Source organism: Malania oleifera, chromosome 4 (genome assembly GCF_029873635.1).
Source record: "Malania oleifera isolate guangnan ecotype guangnan chromosome 4, ASM2987363v1, whole genome shotgun sequence".
NCBI classification, from domain to species: domain Eukaryota; kingdom Viridiplantae; phylum Streptophyta; class Magnoliopsida; order Santalales; family Ximeniaceae; genus Malania; species Malania oleifera.
The window spans coordinates 119,207,426-119,228,802 of record NC_080420.1 but is presented as its reverse complement, the minus strand read 5'-3'; the positions used below and the strand labels follow the sequence as shown (position 1 = coordinate 119,228,802).

At 36.9% G+C, this 21,377-nt stretch overlaps 2 protein-coding genes across 2 annotated transcripts; both read left to right on the top strand.

The window, feature by feature from the left end:
* Positions 1-478: 478 nt before the first annotated feature.
* LOC131154177 (putative pectinesterase/pectinesterase inhibitor 22) lies at positions 479-4,427 on the top strand. Its single transcript, XM_058106759.1, has 2 exons — positions 479-2,364; positions 3,666-4,427. Exons 1-2 carry the CDS (start codon positions 1,404-1,406, stop codon positions 4,334-4,336), a joined length of 1,632 nt encoding a protein of 543 aa, XP_057962742.1. The 5' UTR covers positions 479-1,403; the 3' UTR covers positions 4,337-4,427.
* An 11,034-nt stretch (positions 4,428-15,461) lies between these two features.
* LOC131154176 (probable pectinesterase/pectinesterase inhibitor 21) lies at positions 15,462-18,114 on the top strand. Its single transcript, XM_058106758.1, has 2 exons — positions 15,462-16,640; positions 17,167-18,114. The coding sequence occupies exons 1-2, from the start codon at positions 15,629-15,631 to the stop codon at positions 17,925-17,927; spliced, it is 1,773 nt and encodes a 590-aa protein (XP_057962741.1). The 5' UTR covers positions 15,462-15,628; the 3' UTR covers positions 17,928-18,114.
* Positions 18,115-21,377: the final 3,263 nt, after the last annotated feature.

Sequence of the window (21,377 nt, the reverse complement as noted above, 5' to 3'; positions counted from 1 at the left end):
AGGCTTTGTTGCTAATATTATTTATTATTTAATTATTTTTTTGTTCATATCCTATACTAAAAATAGTTTGATTTGACTTGATTAAATTTTGAATAGGAATGAATATGTTTTTAGGTTTGATTTTAAAATTTTCACAAACCCTTGTTTTGCATATAATTTACTCGTGCTCCAAAATATAAATTGAGCTCACCTGATATATGGTTAAAAAAAACTTTTAGTTTGCCCGATATTGGAATGAGCTTAGTTTGGGTACTTGAGTTTTGATCGAAACCTCGCAAAACTTGATACTTGGATTCGCCCAATCTCGCGGCTAGGGCAAATATTTATGTTATAAATTTAATTAAATCTACAATCAAGTAATTTAAGCATTTTGAACTGATTAATCACTTTAAACGGCTTTGGCTAATGGCAAAGGGCATCAAAGAATGTGGTAGTGTGGTCTCTTTCATTCAATAGGGGAGACAACCATGTGATGAAGGGGCATGTTACTTTATATGAAACTAGATAGTATTAATATTTGAGTAACACAATTTCAATTTTAAAATAAAAATATATATAGAATTAATGAGCAAAATTTTAATTTTGTGCATCATGACATCTAATTTGTCATAATTTTTTCATATTAGAATAAATTTTTATTTGTAATAATCTTTCGCATAGGAAGAAAATGTAATCAAAATTGACTTCTTTTTCTTCTTCTTGTTTTTTTGTCTTTTACTATCTCTAAGTAAAATCTTTGATCTTAATAGTCCCTAACTCTATGTTTGGATAGGTTTTAGATTTGTATTTGTATTGGATTTGGATAAGATGGAATATAAAATTGTGTTTAAATTTGTCCACATCCAATCAAATCCAAATACTAAGTTCAAAACTCATGTTCTAAAAGCAAACTAAGAGAATTTTTGAGCTAGTAAATTTGACGATCCAAAAATATGAGAATAGCCAAGTTAAAACCAAGATCAACTATACAAATGATGTCAATAATTAATATAGTATATATTCACTGTGCATTGATCAATTGTCAGAATTAACCAGATTGTAAAGATGAACATGTCATATACTTGGTGTGCATACTTCTCTTTTCCACCATGCGGCATGCATGTGGAGGAGACCCTGCAAGGCTCCAAGTTTCCATAGAAGCAAGCAATCTAATAATTAATCAAGAAGACATGAATATCATCAAACCATGCCCAGCAAGGAATAAGCATAACTTGAACTTCTTTCTTTGGAAAAAGCATAATCTAAAGTTTTCTACAGCACTCCTTCTACCTTTTCTTTCCAAACAAACAATTCCTTCGTTGTCCCTTCATACAATAAATTTCTACACATGTAGAAGAAAGACCCACGAATTAAACTAAACATCATTTTTTACTTCTCCTCCCTCCACCAAATTAAACCAGGCTATGGCATTTGCCAATGTCCTTTGGATGATCTTTCTCAAGATGATTCTCCTTCCTTCTCTATCACATGCAGTATCAACCTCCACCGCCGCCTATCATGACCAAACCTTGCAAGCCATGGTCATGCAAGCTTGCACCAATGTGCCAAACCAAAGCTCATGCCTCTTGAACCTCCAAGCCGAGGTTGAAAAAACCGGTACTCGCCAAAACCCTAGTTCAATGCTAAGTGCTGCACTAAAAACCACCCTCAATGAAGCCAAGCTTGCCATGCAAATAATCTCAAACTTTGACTCTTTGTCCATCAGCTACCGCGAACAAAACGCTATCGAGGATTGCAAGGAACTCCTTGATTTTTCAATCTCGGAGATAGCTTGGTCTTTGGGGGAGATGAGAAAGATAAGGGCTGGTTCGGGTACTGAACACTCTGAAGGAAACCTAAAAGCTTGGTTAAGTGCTGCCTTGAGCAACCAAGACACATGTTTGGAAGGATTCGAGGGCACCGACCACCGGCTCGAGAACTTTATCAAGGGAAGCCTAATGCAAGTCACTCAACTTGTAGGCAATGTTTTGGCCATGTACAGTGGGATGCATAGTTTGCCATTTAGGCCATCTCAAAGAAATAGTACTATGAAAGGTCACAAGGGGGAAGGTTTTCCAAAATGGTTGACCAAAGGTGATCAAGAGCTTCTTCATGGTAGCCTGAATCAAAGGCACGCAGACACGATTGTGGCGGCGGATGGAAGTGGGAGGCATCGGACGATCACAGAGGCGATAATGGAAGCTCCAAGCTATAGCAATAGGAGGTATATTATATATGTGAAGAAGGGAGTTTATGCAGAGAACATTGACTTGAAGAAGAAGAAGACCAATATAATGCTTGTTGGAGATGGAATTGGGCAAACTGTGGTTACTGGTAGTCGGAATTTCATGCAAGGATGGACTACATTTCGAACCCCCACTGTTGGTGAGTACTTAACTAACTATAACTTTTCTTTTGCCTACTGAATTATCATGATGAGTCAATGGACGGGCGTAATATTTTTATCTTCTAATTTGGTGCAGTCTAAATGGGTCTGAAAGTCTTGCCAAGGTTAGAGTTTCAGACCATTAAAAGAAAAAAAGAAACTTTGATTTTGTCTTCTTTGATTTTTTTTTTCTTAGAAAATAGTTTTTTTTTTTTTTTTTCATTTTCGAACATTTATTTTTCCAATGAATTATAAAAAATTTAGCTTATTTTAAAATTTTTTAAGATTTGTATTAAAAAGGTAGAAGATAAATGTGCAAAATAATTTTTTTAATATTTTAAAATGATCACAAAGAGATAAATTATTTTCTAATTTTTCAAAATTTATATAAGTGAAATCATAGATTTTGAGGTTTGAATTTGAATTAGAGTTGATTTAAAACGAATTCTATACATAATCTATATAAATTAAAGTTTAATCCAAATTTCATGCCCCCATATGTAAAGTAAGGATTGAAAGTTTAGAAAAAGAAGAAGAAGAAGTTGTTTTCGAACTTTTATAAATTTGAAAATTTGAAAAACAAGGTCACATTCTTGCAATTATTTAAAAAACTAGAAATAAAAAGTAAAACCATTTCACAGATAGAGTAAAAACTATTTATGTTGTTCATTTATTTCATACAAATATCATAAAAAAATTAGCTAAATTTTTTGTAATTTTTTTGAAAATGAAAAATGAAAAATATTTTTCACAATTAAACACCGCTCATACTTTTTCATGTTTAGTTATAAAAAATAGTGAGAAAAATAAAATATATAGTGAATCAAAAAACAAAAAATTAATTATGCTTTCATATGTTCTACTAACCTTCAAATTTTAAAAACATCTAATCGAAATAAATTTTTTTCTTATTGTGGTATTTGATATGACAGGAAAAAATAATTTTCTTGTTTTTTTGTTCTCATTTTTTCTTTTTTATTTTTGAAACAAAATGTTAGACTAAAGAAACTTTAAAATGAAGAGATTTAGAAACCTACTTACATTCAAATTTTACTTTCACAAGATTTCTAAGTGTATTTGTTTTCTTAATTATACAGTCACTAATAGAAATGAGTTTTAAGATCAATTTATCACCTGCCTGACATTAAGTAATAAGTATGCGGAGAGACTGAAAATGGAGGTTGCCGTATAATTTCTCCTTTAGTGAGACGTTTTCATATGGCATTAATGTTCATATCATTGCTCCCGTGTTGAATAGCATTAACTCTTTACATATTTTTCCCGCATATGAGCATTACAGCGGTTTCCGGCAAGGGATTCATCGCAAGAGACATGACTTTCCGCAACACCGCTGGACCCCGGAATTTCCAGGCGGTGGCGCTGCGGGTGGACTCCGACCAGTCGGCCTTCTTCAGGTGCAGCATGGAAAGCTACCAAGACACCCTCTACTCCCACTCCCTCCGCCAGTTCTTCCGCGAGTGCACCATCTCCGGCACTATCGACTTCATCTTCGGCAACGGCGCCGCCGTCCTCCAGAACTGCAACATCCTCACGCGGCAGCCCCTGCCGCACCAGAAGGTGACCATCACCGCCCAAGGCCGGAAAAACCCCCACCAGAGCACCGGCTTCTCCATCCAGGACAGCCGGATCTACGCCACCCAGCCCACCTTCCTGGGCCGGCCGTGGAAGCAGTTCTCCCGGACCGTCTTCATGAACACCTACATGAGCCGGCTGGTCCAGCCCAGAGGGTGGCTCGAGTGGTACGGGAATTTTGCTTTGGGCTCGTTGTATTATGGTGAATACAAAAATTTTGGGCCCGGGGCGTCGCTTTCAGGTCGGGTCAAGTGGCCCGGTTACCACGTCATCCAGGATCCGGCAGATGCCCGTTTCTTCACCGTTGGACAGTTCATCGACGGGATGTCGTGGCTCCCGTCGACCGGGATCAGGTTCTCGGCGGGCTTGAGCGATTGATTAAAGTCAAATGTATACACATGCTTATGCAGATTTTAGGCTATGGTTTGCAAAATATTGAATTGCTCCTCTAATGTCTTGGGATTTTTTTTAGTAGTTATCTTTTTGGTTTTTCCTTTTAAAATTTCACAAAAAAAATATCTTAACAACTTTTTGTTGTAAAACATGTTACGATTATGATAAATAATACGGACAAACATAGAGATAAAAAAAAGTAAGATAAATACATGAATTTAACGTGATTCGATAGTATGCCTACATGCATAGGAGTGAACGGCGACTGAGAATGTTTGTGAAATCATTGCATTGGAACGTGGGTGTAAATTGTTGTATTTATATTTACAAAAGATAATTACTATTAAATGAGATTGCAAAATAACGAAAACTAATCTCTTAGAATAAATATAATTATCTACAATTATGGGTCAATGAAGCTATATTTGGGAAGCCTTTGTGTAATGAGTTATGTGATCCTCAACACCCCCCATAAGCTAAGCGTTGGATTTGAATGGACGTGAAGCTTGGATCGAAAAAATTCAAATAGTGGTTGAGAAATACTTTTGGTGAAGATGTCGGCAATTTGAAGATGTAAAGGTACATACTGAGTGCGAATTTTTCCAGCAAGAACAAGTTTGCGCAGAAAATAATAGTCTAATTCAACATGCTTAGCATGCTTATGGGTAACCGGATTGGAGCTAAAAAAGATTGCACTCTTGTTGTCACATACTAGGAGTGGTGGTTTGGGTGCGGAAACTTGGAGATCAGAGAGAAGATGAGCAAGCCAAAGCAGTTCGGCAGCAGTGTGGGCAAGAGCACGATACTTAGATTTACAGCTAGAATGAGAGATAGTAGGTTGCATTTTAGCACTCTAGGAGACCAAATTATCACCAAGAAAAATAGAGTAGCCAGAAGTAGAACGATGTGTGTCTGGGCAACCGGCCCAGTAGCCCCAGTAGCATCAGAGTAGGTAATGAGGCTACTAGGAGCAGCAAAGTGGTGAAAAGTAAGACCAAAATGGAGAGTGCCCTTGACATAGCAAAGAATACACTTAACCGCCTGAAAATGGTCTTCAGTGGGAGCATGTAGAAATTGGCTAACAGTGTTGACAACATGGGCACGTGATGGTCAGATATTGAAGAGCACCAACAAGAGACCTGTATAAAGTGGGATCAGAGAACAGAGAACCATCAGCAGATAGATTTTGAGAGACGACCATGGGAGTAGGAACTGATTTGCTGTCAAGCAATTGGGCACAAGTGAGGATATCTCAGGCATACTTGAGCTGATTGAGAAAAATTCCATCAGCAATAGGCGAGGCTTCAAAACTGAGGAAATAACTGAGAGAACCCAAATCTTTGGTGGCAAATTAGGAATGGAGTTTATAAGCAAAGTTGTCAAGAAGAGATTATCGTTTCCAGTAATAATGAAGTTATCAACATAAAGAAGTAAATATATTACTGTAGAATTCTTATGAAAAAAAAAAAATAGGGATGTGTCAGCACGACTGCAAGTAAAACCAAGTCGGAGAAGAAATGAGTTGAAACGCTGAAACCAAGCCCAAGGAGCTTGCTTAAGACCATAGAGGGCTTTCTTCAATTGACAGACATGATTAGGGCTGCTCCATATAGACATTTTCATTGAGTGTGCCATTGAGGAAAGCATTTTTTACGTCAAGTTGGTGAAGAGGCCATCAGTTGGTTATAGCAATTGAAAGTACTACACGAATAGTGATAGCCTTAATAATAGGGTTGAAAGTATCAGTGTAGTCAAGACCTGGGACCAGGGTGTAACCTTTTGCAGCAAGACATGCCTTGAGTCTTTCAACGGAGCCATCAAGAAGATATTTGGTCTGGAACACCCATTTGGACCCAACAATGTTGGTATTGGCGGGTCAAGGGACCAAAATCCAAGTTTGATTATTCTACAGGGTCTGAATTTCTTCATCCATTGTGGCAAGCCAGGCAGGGTTCTTAGTAGTAGATTTAAAACCTTTAGGCTCAGTCGTGGCAAGTAGAGCCAAAAGAAGGCTAGAGGAACGCAAGACACCAAGATTCATAGGATGACAAGTCTTAAAATACCAGCCTTAGCACGCGTGAGCATGGGATGAGAGCCGGGCACGTTGAATGAAGTAGGAACTAGAGGAACTGTCTGTGTTTTAAGTGAAGCTGATTGTGCCTCAGAAGAGAGCAGGCTAGAGACCAGCGTGGGTGATGAAGGACTTGCAACAGAATCAGTATCTTGCAAAGACTCATAGTTTGGATCAGTACAAATAGCACATGGATTGGAGCTGGATTGAGTAATTGGGGAAGACTATAGTGCAAGAGATTGTAGAGGGGATTCAGTACGAGGAATAGTGGGTCCAAAAAACTGAAATATTGAAGGAAGGTAAGGGGTGGAGCCTGAGATGTAGTGATATAAGGAAAATATAGTTTATCAAATTGAGCATGGTGGGTAATATATAGTCTAGAGGTAATTGGATCAAAACAACGGTAGCCTTTATAGGAGGGACTGTAACCTAGAAAAATGCAGGGAACACTATGTGGAGAAAATTTATTATGTATATAATCACATAAACAAGGATATACTCGACAACCAAAGGGGTGAAATGTAACAATCCGAAGAATAATGGTATTTAAATAATAAAGAGAGAGGGAAATGGAAACAGAAATAGAAACAGAAAGAGGCAGCAGGCTTCGTCGACGACATTGCACATTGAATATAATAACTCAAAAATTTTACATAGAGCCTCGTCGACGAGCGCATAAGTAGGCCTCGTCGATGAGAAGATACCGAGAGAGGGTTTTTAGACAGTCTGAATTTCATCGACGAGGAGGTAGGGTTCGTTGATGAAATTACTTAAGAACTCGTCGACGAGGTGACGTGTCTTGTCGACGAATCTAGTCCTATAAATAGCTGAAACTCGGATTTTTAACCAAAATCTTCAGCGCAGAACCCTCCTCTCTCTCTTCTACGACCCCCTTCCCTTCTCTCTTTGATCCTGACCTCATTTCTTGCCAGATTAAATATCTGAGGCCGCCACGACACTCCTAACGAAGTTCTTTGCAAGTCTTCCGGAGTAGATCGTGGGGAAAGTTGATTTGAAATTTATCCCAAATTCAGGGTAAGACATTTTATTCAGATTATGTCTTCCTTGTAGTTGTAAGAAATGTTTTAGGAAAGGAAATACTGATGTTTTGTTCTGGGGGATATTGTTTTTAGGATGTTGAGTTAGGACCCCTGCGGGTATAGAGCCAGAATTTTATAGGAGCTTTTCAAATTTAAGGTAAGGGAAATATGCTATGCTAGCAATTTTTATTATGTACATAGAATATTATGAATATGTATATATAAGCATGCAGATTAGATTTTTTTTCCTAGAGAATTATGAATATTATCTTTATAGAAGAATTATAGATATTGAGCATGAGAATATGTTTACTCAAATGTGTGGCATGAGTTTATTACAGTATAGTATATAGATTTTTCAGTATTACAGATATTTAGATATTTCAAATCATTAGTAATGAATGAGACTTACAGTATTTCTTAGAATAACATGATTTCTACACCATAACACTCAGACAGATTTTTACAGATAATACAGACAGATTATTCAGTTATAGCTTCAAGATGCTATAACCAGATTATACAGAGATTACAAATATTATACACAGATATTATATACAGTTGTTATAGATAGTACAGACAGAAATAACAGATGATACAGACAGATATTATGAATACAGTTTAGAACTATAATGTTATGTTTGTGTTTGAAATCATGTTAAAAGCAGCAAGATTATTATATATTTATATATGTATACAGTATTACATAGTTTAAAGAACCCTGTGGAAATTACAGATAGATGAATATACAACAGAGCACGGTACCGTTGCTAGTACAGAATAGAGTGCAACCACATAACTCAGATAGTATGTGGATTTCGTCTAGCCGAGCCAAGAGAGATTGCAGTCTCCCCAGCAAGCTGGGTTGAGGTGGCCGGTTAGACGATGTTAGAGTTTGGAGATTGCTCGGAGAGATTGCAGTGGGCTAGATTGATGGATGTACATATATTGATTGACTTGCTTGGTTGGCCAACCAAAGTAAGTCCAGCCTACAGATGCACAACCCTATCATGAGGGGTTATATCATGATATACAGATCTCAAGATATAACAGAAGTTCCTATGTACAAATATATCACACAACAACAATTTATATTATTATACTAGCAGTACCTTCAAATAGCAAACTCAGATACGCAATCATATTTTAAAGATTACATGATAGATAGATATATTCTACACAGTTTATCAATTTTCTCAGATTTCAGTATTATTTCAGTATTTTAAATATGTAACTCGGCCACCACACACTAGTAATAGCATATTTCCACTTACTGAGCGTTGTCTCATCCTAGTGACTTATCATTTTTCAAGAGATCCAGTTAAGCGAGCAGATCAGGCTCGTGGGTAGAGGTTGACTTGAGCTGCCCTTGTGGAAAGGGTAGATATTTTTGAGATAACAGTGTTTTTTTGAGATAACAGTGTTTTAGGATAGTTTTCAGATTATAGTGACGTCACTAGGTATTTTGTATTGTAAATATATTCTAGAGTTCTATAGTTTTCTAGTATTGTATTGTATATAGCAGTTCCCAATTTTTGTTACTGATGCCTAGTTTTGTATGACGTACAAAGTCTTCCCTAGTGCTCCTTTAGGCCTGAAATGTTATTAGTAGTATTTCAGACAGATGATATTATGATATATAGATAAAAAAAAATGCTAAATAAGTAGTAGGTTGTTACATGAAAATTAGCATAAGATGAACCATATAAAAGCTCCAAAAGGGACTTACCTCCAAGAAGTGGAGTAGGCAACCAGTTGAAGATGTAAGCTGCAGTGCTGAAGGCGTCAACCCAGAAACGAGGAGAAAGATGGGAGTGGAAAAGGAGGGCGAAACTAGTTTCGGCACGTGGCGGTGTTTTTGTTCAGCACGACCATTCTGGGTAGGTGTATAAGGACATGAGAGCTGATGATGTATGCCGAAGGAACAAAGATGATCGGTAAAACAAGTGCTAGTGAATTCACCCTCACCATCACTTTGGAATATCTTAATACGAGCATAGTATTGAGTTTCCGCAAATTTTTGAAATTGTATGAAAACATTAAAGAAATCATATTTAAACTTTAAGGGATATAGCCAAGTAAAGCGGGTGTAATCATCAAGGAAAAGTACATAATACATAAAACCCAAAATTGATTTAATGGGAGAGGGACCTAAAAGATCTCTGAAAACTAAGGTGTAGTCCCAAGAGGGGGGGGGGGTGAACTTGGTTTTAAACTTTCTTTTGAAACTTTTTATGATTCTTAACCCTTTTTATAATTCTTTCAATCAAAGCTTGGTTCTTGTTGATTTAGCAATCACACAATAAAAGTTTAATTCTCTTTAGGAAATAGATGTGTACAAAGAGTGCTCTTACAAAAAGCTGATTAGTACAAGTTAAATCTATATACTTCAATCAAATTTACAATATGGAAATATGAAGCTCAAGAAGATATTACCGTAAACCTTCTTTATAGGTTGAAAGAATTAAGAGTGGGCTTAGAATTTTCTTGATAAATTCACAGCAAATTTCAGTAGTGAAACTTGGAAATTGATTGCACAAGAGAGCTTTGAGAGAATTGGGAGATTTGAGAGTAAGAAAGCTTGTTTGTTGTATTTTCTTGGTGTATTTAATCCTTAACCTTGGAGGGTTATTTATAGATGAAAAATCAAGTCTATTTCATGTTCCCCAAGTGTCTTGAAGTGTCCCTCAAGTTTTCTCAAAGTTTAGAGCCCAAGAAATATGAATTTGAATTTAAAATAAAAAATAAAAAAATGACCATTAACAGTGTTCAGACGTCTGAACTTTCGGGTTCAGTCGTTTGAGGTGGTTCTGCCTTTTTATAAAACTTTCAGCAAAATTTTCAGAAGTCTAAACTTAATCTTCAGTCTTCTAAAAAAATTCTTCAGACGTCTGAACTTACACTTCAGTCGTCTAAAGTGGTTCTGTCTGCTGTCTAGTCTTCTGAAATTCTGCCGTGAACAGTGTTTAATTTACTGACAATTTCGACCCCGTTTTGGTATTTTGGTCATAACTTTTTTTATACAACTCCAAATTAGATGTTCTTGGTGTCAAAAGAAATGTAAGAAAAAATCCTACAACTTTCATGTTGAACACTTTTTAAAATAAGGAGTGTTTGATAAAAAAAATGCACCTCAATGCGGATGTAGAAAAAATGACAACATTTGGAAAAACCTCTTTTTGGTGTTTTTCATTCCAAAAAAAAATTTTAAACTTTTTGAAATATCTTTTCACCTTATAAAAATATTTTCCAAGTATTTTAAAAGGTATTTAGGTCCAAGAAATTAACCTAAGAGCTTTTTGTATCCATATTGAAATCGAATGAAGTACTTACATAAAGACTTCTTAGATTTTTGACATTCTTAAACATGTAAGTCTTTATGCTTTATCTTGGCTCTTTCTTCAAGCTTTAATATCAAGTTCATCCTCTTGTAGTCATCAAGCTTTAATATATTATCCATGCCTTTAAGTATTTTTTAAGCTTTATATGATCATGTTCCTTTGGAATATAAGTTTCATTTGATCCTTGTGAGCACTTTGACCTTACTTTCACATATGTGATCCTTGTGAGTTCTGAAATATCATCACTCAACCAAAAATGTTAAGTTCTACTTTTTTGTTAGCATCAAAATAAGATTTTAAGCCTTATAAGGCCAACAATTGCAATGTACGAGGTCCAAAACTGAAGAAGACCGACGTTCATTACGTGGATAGGGCAAGCGATGACTTTTCGCAAGTTGACAAGTGCTACATAATTAAGGAGATGACAAGATAGATGTAAGAGAAATATGATCTTTTTTATTTAATGAAGAGATTACAGAATGATTGACATGTCCAAGGCGAGCATACCATAAATCATAGGAAGCATGTAATGTTTTATTTTTAAGAGTAGAAATAAAGGCCGGGTTGCCACGCATTAACACATATAAGCCACCATCCCTCTTACCGGTTGCTACCATCTTTCTTGTTTGGCGGTTTTGAATAAAAAAAAGATCATTCGTAAAAGTAACAACCAAATGGAAATTAGATGTTAATTTACTAATTGATAGTAAACTTTTGGTGATTTGCGGGACAACTAAGACATCCAATAATTTAACATTAGGAGCAGGGGTTAGGCAACCTATATGAGTAATAAGTAAGGATGCACCATTTCCCACAATTATTGAGTCCTCACCAACATAGGGTGTGGGCTGATCTAGAACAGAGGGGTCATTAGACATGTGGGCTGAAGCCCCGGTGTCTAAAAACTAGTCAGAATCTATCGTATCATTAATTGAATAAGACTCAGTGAATGCTTCGATAAGGTGGGTAGCAGAGTCACTGCGAGTATAGCGTTGATGGCATTGGTCGGCATAGTGGCCTTCTACACAACATATTTGACAGTGGGGAGGACGACGCCTGTAATCGGAGAAGGAACGACCACGTCAGGAGTGGTTGCAGCCATTGCTGAAGTTGCGGCCAGAGTTGGTGCTAGAAGAAGTCCATTGGTGTTGGTGGGCGGATCTTTGGGAAGAGGTTGTAAACGTAGCAGCAGGAGGTGCAGTAGGCTCAAGGGACCTTCGAAAGATCTCAAAGCTCTCAACTTTGGATATAAGGTTAGCAAAGGTGGGCAAGGTGGGTGAGAGCCATCTGAGTAGAGGAGAAGCTCGAGAAATCAATGCCGAGTCCATGAAGGAACCAGTGCACCTTATCTGTGCCATCAACAGGACTACCGATGGCATGGAGCTGATCACAAAGGGTTTTGAAGGCCCAAGCAAACTTAGCCACAGGTTTAGAACCTTTTTTCATTAACTGGAATCCATCTTTGAGTTGAATCTCACGAGCCTTGGACCAATGATTGAAGGTAGTTTCCAATGTCAGCTAGACCTCTCATGCAGTAGAAAGGCCAACAACTTCAGCCAGGGCTTCCTCAGTGAGAGAGGCACGAAGAAGAAAAAGGAAGCGTTGGTCAGCAGCCCTCAATGCTAGGTAGTTGTCGTTCGATTTTCTAGAAGTGGCAGGGTCGAATTTTGAAGGCGGGTCAATGGAACCATTTAGATGACCAAGTAGATCTTGGCTGTCAATGAGGGGAAGAATTTGACTATGCCATAGAAGATAATTTCTAGACAATAGCTTTATTGTGAGCATGTAAGTGTATGGAAAGATAGAAAGTAAAGTTACATCATATGTATTTATACTAACCCTAACAAGTATAGATGTATTAGAAAAATTCCTCAAAACAATAAAATAATAAATTACAAGCCCAAAAAGCCAATGTTGTCATTCTGCTACACTTTCGGCATCAGTCTGTTTTCACTGTACATGTGTTCCACTTAATATGAATGTAGAAAGTAAAGTTACATCATATGTATTTATACTAACCCTATCCGTATAGATGTATTAGAAAAATTCCTTAAAACAATGAAATAATAAATTACAAGCCCAAAAGGCCAATGCCGTCGTTCCGCTCCACTCTCGGCATCAGTTTGTTTTCTCTGTACACGTGTTCCACTCAATATGAGCCACATACTACAAAAAATGTTTATTAAATTTTTATTATTTTCATATTTATTTAAGGTCTGTTTGGATGACAGATTTTGATTAAAGAAAGAAAGGAAAAGGAAAATCAAAATGAAACTTTATTTTCCACTATACCAAATACCATCATAAATGAAAATTTATTTTAATATATTTTAAAACATTAAAAAATAAAATGTAAATAATACATAGAGTCACAATTTTATTCATTAATTTGGTATAATTTTTATTTCCTTTTTACTTTCTTTAATAACCAATCATAAAAAATAAATTCTTTCATATTTTTCTTTCTTTTCTCTAACATTTTCCGCGTTTCATATGGAGTCTTATTAAATTTCTAATGGAAATTGAGCTTGAGCAAAGCTCAAACAAAGCTATAATATATTTGTTTAATTTAGTTTGTTAAAACATCAACCAAGTTTAAACTAAGTTGAAATTTTCTATGCTCGAGTTTATTAGTTAAAATTTTAAGAGTGAAATAACGAATAAATCTTCATAAATTGAGTAAAAATAGTTACATAATTTTTTATTTTATTCAGCTTCTAAGTTGTTCTATTCTAATTTACGAAGAACATTGGATTAATTGCTTTGAGCATACCGACCCTTAAGACTTAAGTGTATGTATTGTTAATGGAAAGGTTATTCTAAGCAATAATTTTTTTTTTTTAAGAGTGGATTGATGTTTCGTGAATGAAATATAACATAAAAATGAAAAAAAGAATAAAAATCTCTAATCATAAAACACAACTTTAATTGAATAAATTTAATAAATATAAAATTTATTATAGTATGGTATTTTTCTGTTTGTATATCTGTATTGGTGCGGGTATCTTTTGTTTTTTGATTACATAGGAACTTTAGCCACCAATGAGCCCTTCAGATACCCTGGTACAGCACCAAACCTACGGATCAACGTCATCCACCCTCAGGTCTCGTTGATTAGGGTAAAGTTTGGATGTGGACACGGTTTCTGTGCATCAATTGGACGTTCGACCAACCCGACCCCCGGGACACATCTCCATTACCATCTACGGTCCCTGTTGGCTCACAGAGAACTCTCACCATCCACGGTCCCCGCTGACTCACAGAGTAAACTCTCACCATCCACAAGTAATACTGGCTCCGTGAGTATATCTACCTGGAATTGAACCCCCGATATTTCTTCTTACTTGTTGAGGCCTTTCTACCACGCCATGCCATGGGGGCTTGGTGCGGGTATTATTGACTTTATTTTACCTTGTAAAGTTTATAATTGATTAATTAAGCTTTTATTTGGGGTTTCAATTTTTATAAGGTGGGTATAATAATATTCCATGCCAAATTCAATATGAGTAGAGGATTGCTAAATCTAACTACTGAAAATTTAGTTGCACTTTATGATATGCTAATGCTCATGTTTTGAATAATTTACTTAATAAATATTTTATAAATGAAATAAATTAAGAAAATAAAATAAAAATAGCATTGGAAAAGTATACCAAAAAAAAAAACTAGAAAGGGAGAATTACCAAACAACTCTTAATAATATACCCCACTCCCCCAAAATTTTTTTTTTAAAAAAACCTATTATTGTTCAATTCCACCTACATTAACATAAAGTTCTCTTATGCAATTGGCATACATAACTAAATGAATATCAAGACTTATACCATAGAATTTTTCGTTCAATTAATCTCAATATGGTTTAGCATTAAATATTTATGTCAACACATAAATGTGAATTTATATCATGCTTGATTTAGGAAATTGAATGGATGCAAATGAAAGTAATGAAATTTTTTTTAATGAAAAATAAAGTGATAAATTTGATTTTATTTGATTCAATTTCAGTCCATTAATTCTTATGTATATATGGAATGTGTAATAGTGTTTAAAATGTAATTATGGGACAAATTTTTTTCATAAAGTAATAAAAAAGTATTTAATATTTTGGGAATTATGTATCTTGACAATGTATGGTGTTACCGTAGTCTGATTGAGACAATACGCGATGACATATAGTTATTGAGACTTAATTCATTTATTTTCTAAAATTAAATTAACTAAAAATAGCATGACGCACCTTCACCTAAGGACAATCTATGCGCCAAGTGTACGGTCAAACATAATAATACATTCTATGATTTCTCACGCTAGTCAAAAAAAGTGAGAAAAAAAAAAAAGAAAATTAAAAAATTGTGTATTTTCTACCAAGGCAGCGGTGGACTTTGACCAAAGCCGTATTTGGCTAAAAGACCTAAACGGAAAATGAGGTTGAAAATGAGACAGCAAAGGAGGCATATCCAAACGTTGTCACCATCCCCTATGTTTAGAAAACTCCAAACAAGCCCTCCGCTGCCCAACTCAACTTTCCCTCCAAGCCTCTTGTTTCCAACCGTCATAACGAACTTCCCAACTCCCCTTCTTCCCAATTTCCTCCCCTCTTATAAATAACTCCGCCATGCCCACTTCCTATCCCACACTCCGGCGGAGCCGTCCAAGCCTCCAAGGAGAGGGTCAGGTCTTTTCGGTCGATCTGTCTCTTCCTCCCGATCTTCTTCCATCTCCCTCGACCGATCCATAAAACAAAAAATAAAAATAAAAATAAATTAAATTTTAACATTTTCGTTAGATTTTATATATATTTTGTTCTTTTCCTCGATTAAACAAAATGGGAGACTACGATTCGAAGAGAAAGAAGAGAATTGTCGTGATCAGCATCTCTTCTTTCGTCTTGTTGGCAATCGTGGTTGCTGTGACTGTCGGGTACGTCCGCAATCACAGCAACCCCGCTGCCGCGCATGGCGGTTCGGGTTCTCATGATGTCTCTGCCTCCATGAAAGCCATCAAAACCATCTGCCAGCCAACAGATTACAAGCAAGCTTGCATCGACAGCCTCTCGTCGGCGGCCGGAAACTCCTCTGACCCGAAAGACCTCATCCAGGCCTCATTCAAGGTGGCGATGAAGCAGGTGTCGAACGCAGCCCAGCGCTCGACCGTGCTCCAAGAGCTCGAGAAGGACCCAAGGGCCGCACAGGCGCTTCAGAACTGCAAGGAGCTCATGGACTACGCCATCAGTGACCTCCAGACCTCCTTTCAGCAGGTCGCCGATTTTGACGTGACCAAGCTCGGCAAGCTCGTCGCCGACGTGAAGGTCTGGCTCAGCGCCGCCATCACGTACCAAGAGACGTGCCTGGATGGGTTCCAGAATACGACCGGGTCAGCCGGGGAGAACATGAAGAAGGCGCTCAAGACCTCGGCGGAGCTTACCAAGAACGGGCTCGCCATCATCGACGAGTTCGAGTCGGTGTTCACGTCGCTGCAGATCCCGTCATTCAGGCGCCGCCTTCTTGCGGAAGACGGCAGCGATGTGCCGGAGTGGGTTGACGCGAAGAGGAGGCGGTTGCTGCAGGCGTCGCCGGCGGATCTGAAGCCGAACATGGTGGTGGCGAAGGATGGAAGCGGGGACTTCAAGAGCTTAAAGAGGGCCATTGAGCACATTCCGAAGAAGACCAACACCACATTTGTGCTGTACATTAAGGAAGGAGTGTACAACGAGGTTGTGCGCTTCAACAATACCTTGAAACACCTGGTGCTCATCGGCGATGGCCCCACCAAGACCAGGATCACCGGCCGCCAGAACTTCGTCGACGGCACGCCCACCTTCAAGACCGCCACTGTTTGTACGTTCACTAATCTCATCCTCTTTAATTTAATGCACGCATGTCTCTCTAATTCGCAGATTTAATTTTTCACTTTTTATTTTTTCATGTTATTAAATTTATGTCACCTTTTTGGGAGAAATTATTAATACACTGGATGTAACTAACGATTTCTTCTTATTTAGGAGAAAAAGGATATTTCATATAATTTTATATCATATATTATCTAAATTATATATATACTTTTATATATATAGAAAAATCATATTAGATTTAATATATATATATATATATATCCTTATACCTAATATATTATTCTTATTTAAAATGAATTAACCCATATTCTGAATTTTTTGATAGTATATTAAATTTATGTGCAGTTGAAATATAATATAAAATTTTATTCCTCTTTTTCTGATTCAGTGCCTAAAATTCATGTTATTCAGAATTTAAATTTTAAGTTTTGAATTTAAGCTTGCATGGATTTGAATGAAATATACTATAATTTTGTTTAATTAAATTAATTTAAAATTGATGTATGGTGCAGCCGTCCTGGGAGACTTCTTCATGGCCAAGAACATCGGGTTCGAGAACAGCGCCGGGCCGGAAAAGCACCAGGCTGTGGCGCTCCGCGTCCAGGCCGACCAGTCCATCTTCTACAACTGCCACATCGACGGGTACCAAGACACCCTCTACGCCCACGCCAAGCGCCAGTTCTACCGTGACTGCCGCATCTCCGGCACTATCGACTTCATCTTCGGCGACGCCGCCGCCGTCTTCCAGAACTGCACCATGGTGGTCCGGAAACCAATGGAGAACCAGCAGTGCATCGTCACGGCCCAGGGCCGAACCGACCGCCGCCAGCCCTCCGCCCTCGTAATCCTCAACTCCAGGTTCGTCTCCGACCCGGCTTACTACCCCGTCCGCAACCAGCAGAAGTCCTACCTGGGCCGCCCATGGAAGGAGTTCTCCCGAACCATCATCATTAACTCCTTCATCGACGATCTGATTCAACCGGCCGGCTGGCTCCCCTGGATGGGCGACTATGGTCTGAAGACCTGCTTCTACACCGAGTTCAAGAACCAAGGACCTGGGTCTCCGACCGGCAGCCGGGTCAAGTGGCAGGGCATCAAGACCTTGACGGCGAACCAGGCGGCTGATTTCGCGCCAGGAAAGTTCATCGACGGCGACAGCTGGATCGCTCCCTCCGGAGTGCCCTACTCTTCTGGCCTCACTATGTCTGGGTCTGTATCTGAATTTGAAACCGTCCCAGGGGCTGTGAATGCGCCCGCACCGCCTCCGGCTTAAGTTTAGAGATGACTTGTTTTGTTGTTGTATGATGACATTCATAGATAGGATGATCATCATCATCATCATCTATGTGGGGTTATGGATTGCGGATATGTGCGTGTAGAGAGTCTGAAATTAAAATGGAAGGTTCTTTGTGCATATACTATACATACATATATACAAAGTTATATATATGGCCGTACCTATTGAGAAAGGAGAAATGCGCCCTTTGAGTGATTCTTTTTTTTGGTTGATTTTGATTTTTGTGATTCACTCATGGCATTGGTTTGCAAAGGAAATGATTGGAATGAAAATTTGGTTGAAAGATATGATGAAATGATAAGTGAAAAATTCAATTTCATTTATTTTACATACCAAATTAACATGTTAGGATTTTTATACATGCTACATGAGTTACTTAAGAGTTTGCTGATTAAGTTTTTGAGAGTGTGCAGAAGATATATATCTCGGGTGTGCCCTAGTTACTCAAGGATAGAGCATACCGAGGTGTTACTTTTGCGACTTTAAATAATTTTTAATTACTTATAATTAATTCATAATTTAAAAACTCGTGTGTGTGTGTGTGTGTGTAATTCTTATCAAGGAATAAAAAAGAATTGTTCGAAAGTCAAAAAGTCATTTTCAAATTTATTGTAAAAAATAGATAGGGTAAGATATGTGATATAAAATTAAATGTCTATAGGTGATACTCCAAGAGGCGTTACCATTGCACTCTTTCTCCATCAACATTAATTCTCTCTCTCTCTCTCTCTCTCACACACACACACACACACACACACACACACACTCCTTCAAAATTAAATGACCTTATTTGACCATTGCTCTATCCTCTATTAGAATCAGTAAGTTTAACCAATAAGTTGCTAATCTACAATCAATTAACATACATTACCTCACAGCCTTGTTCACTCGTATGACTAAGTAATGTAGGGCAGATCTTTAAGACTTATTCCTTCTTTGTGTGATTTAATTATGTGGTCCCACATATATTGAGAGAAAAAATGTGATTTATTGTTTTCTTTGATCGCTTGGACTATTGTGGTTTATAGAGGATTTCATGCATTTTATATTACTTATTCTATTTTTGCTACTAATTCATAGAGAACTCCATTTCATCCATAAAACTCAGTATATCACAAGCACTGATATCTGATTAAATTAGTTAATAAAATTGTTTTGTAATGATTTTCTTATTATGATAGATGAGTAGGAAAATTTATTCATGTGTGTGTATGCGCACGCGCATTGGTTAATTAATAGAGTAAGAAGCACAATATCAAATTGAATATGTCTATATTATTAAATGGTTTGAACTATAGGATTACTGTGTAAACACCATATCATGGAACTGTGGAAGATAGACTAAGGGGAAGAAGATAACATATGCACCAACAAATTTAGCACTTTACTAAAATCAGCTTATTAAGCTAGCATAGATTGTTAATTTTTTACGACAACAATGTTGATAAAAATAAAATGTACACTAATCAATACAAATAAATAAAGAGTTATACTATTTAACACAAGCCCCATGTCACAAGCTTATGTCGTTTAGTATTTTCGATAAATAAACAAAGTTTACCCTAGTAGGGGGCTTCAACAACTAATCTATAATTTTTAAAGATTTTAATTTACATCTAAATAGATCCTTTAAACATTGCTACAAAAATGTTGATAGAATAGCTCTAAGTGATAATTAATAAACACATTATATTTTGAAAGACTCACTATAGTTGAAAATTATATGCCAATTTAAGAAGGAATTGTATAGGGGAATTCCCCTCTATATGTCCATGTGTCTGTTTTCTAAATTATACACTTATTGAAAATAGGTCCTCCTTTGATATTAATGAATGTATGACCAATTTATCACATGTCTAACATTTAAAATACAGATACATGTCACATGTGGAGGAGTGAGGTCTCCTATATAATTTTTCCAATTCAAGGAATCAATCCATAAATGAAACACATTTCACATTTTATCCTCGTTCCCCCAATACCTTTTTTTTTTTTCTTTTTTATTACATAGGAACTCTAGCCATCAACGATCCCTTTGGACTCCCTGGTGCAGTACCAAACCTACGGATCAACGTCCTCCACCCGTAGGTCTCGCTGATCAGGGCAAAGTCTAGATGTGGACACAACTTCCGTGCATCAGTTGGACGTTCGACCAACCCAACCCTCGGGACACTTCTCCATTACCATCCACGGTCCTCACTGGCTCAGAGAGCGAACTCTCATTATCTACGGTCCCCGCTGACTCATAGAGTAAACTCTCACCATCCACAGGTACAGCTGACTCCATGAGTATATTTACCTGAAATTGAACCCCCGATGCTCATTCTTATGTGTTGATGTCTTTCCACTGTGCCATACCCGTGGGGGTTCATTCCCCCCACTACTTTTGAAAGGGGAAAAGATGGCAGATGGTTAAATAAAAACATTATTCAAATGTTCGAACCTTATACTAACAAATAGAAGATGTCGCATCCTCCTCTTCCCATGAAATTGAGGTATTCTTATAATGGCTGAACTTCTAATTGTTTCTGTAGGTCATCCAAGACATGTTAAGAGCTGCCGAATTAATATATTAGGTTCCATAAAAAAAGGCCAAAATTTCTTACAACAGTTAAGAAAATGATCCGTAGCATTTTTATCACACCAATAGAAATAGCGCCACTTTTGCACAATGTTTTACTTGAAAAATTATTATGTTGTGTGAAATTGTGAATATATTTTTCACACGTAGCATGTGTTTTGAACTATATTATCTAGATTAAGTCGTTGATTTGACTGCTCTTACTCTCTTGATCAACCCAAATTTCACTCTTATGTAAGGATTCCCATTTTTGTTACCATTGTTGTTCTCTTAGTAATACCAAAAATAATTACTTGTAGTTTGAATATATATATAAGCTTGCAATCTAAATATTAATTCATAGAAGAAAAAGAATGAATGTCATGGAATCCAAAGTCAAAATTGGCATCATTGGTAAGAGCAGGAATAACTGAATCACCATTGCCCTCCACATTATCCATTTTCCAGAAAAGAGAAAAAAAAAAATTTGGACAAAAGAATGGACGCATTGGATTTAAAATTTCACAATAAAATTAGGTAAAAAAAAAAAGAAAAGAACTTAACCTAGAAAAAAAAAAAGGATTGAATAGCAACTTATAAAAAAAAAAAACATATAGAATAGCTGATTGCAAAAGGTGAAAATTAAAATGACATTGATAAAGAATTACTGGGTTAGAAATTAACAATTGTTTGATCCAAAGAACTTAACACATCCTCTCTTATAATCTCTATATCGTCTGCAATAATTTCTCATTTTTCAATATTAAAAACAAGATGAGTGAAATATTTTCAAGCTCCACACACACACACACACGAAGAGAGAGAGAGAGAGAAAGAGAGAGAGAGGTTAATTTAGGGATTCTAGG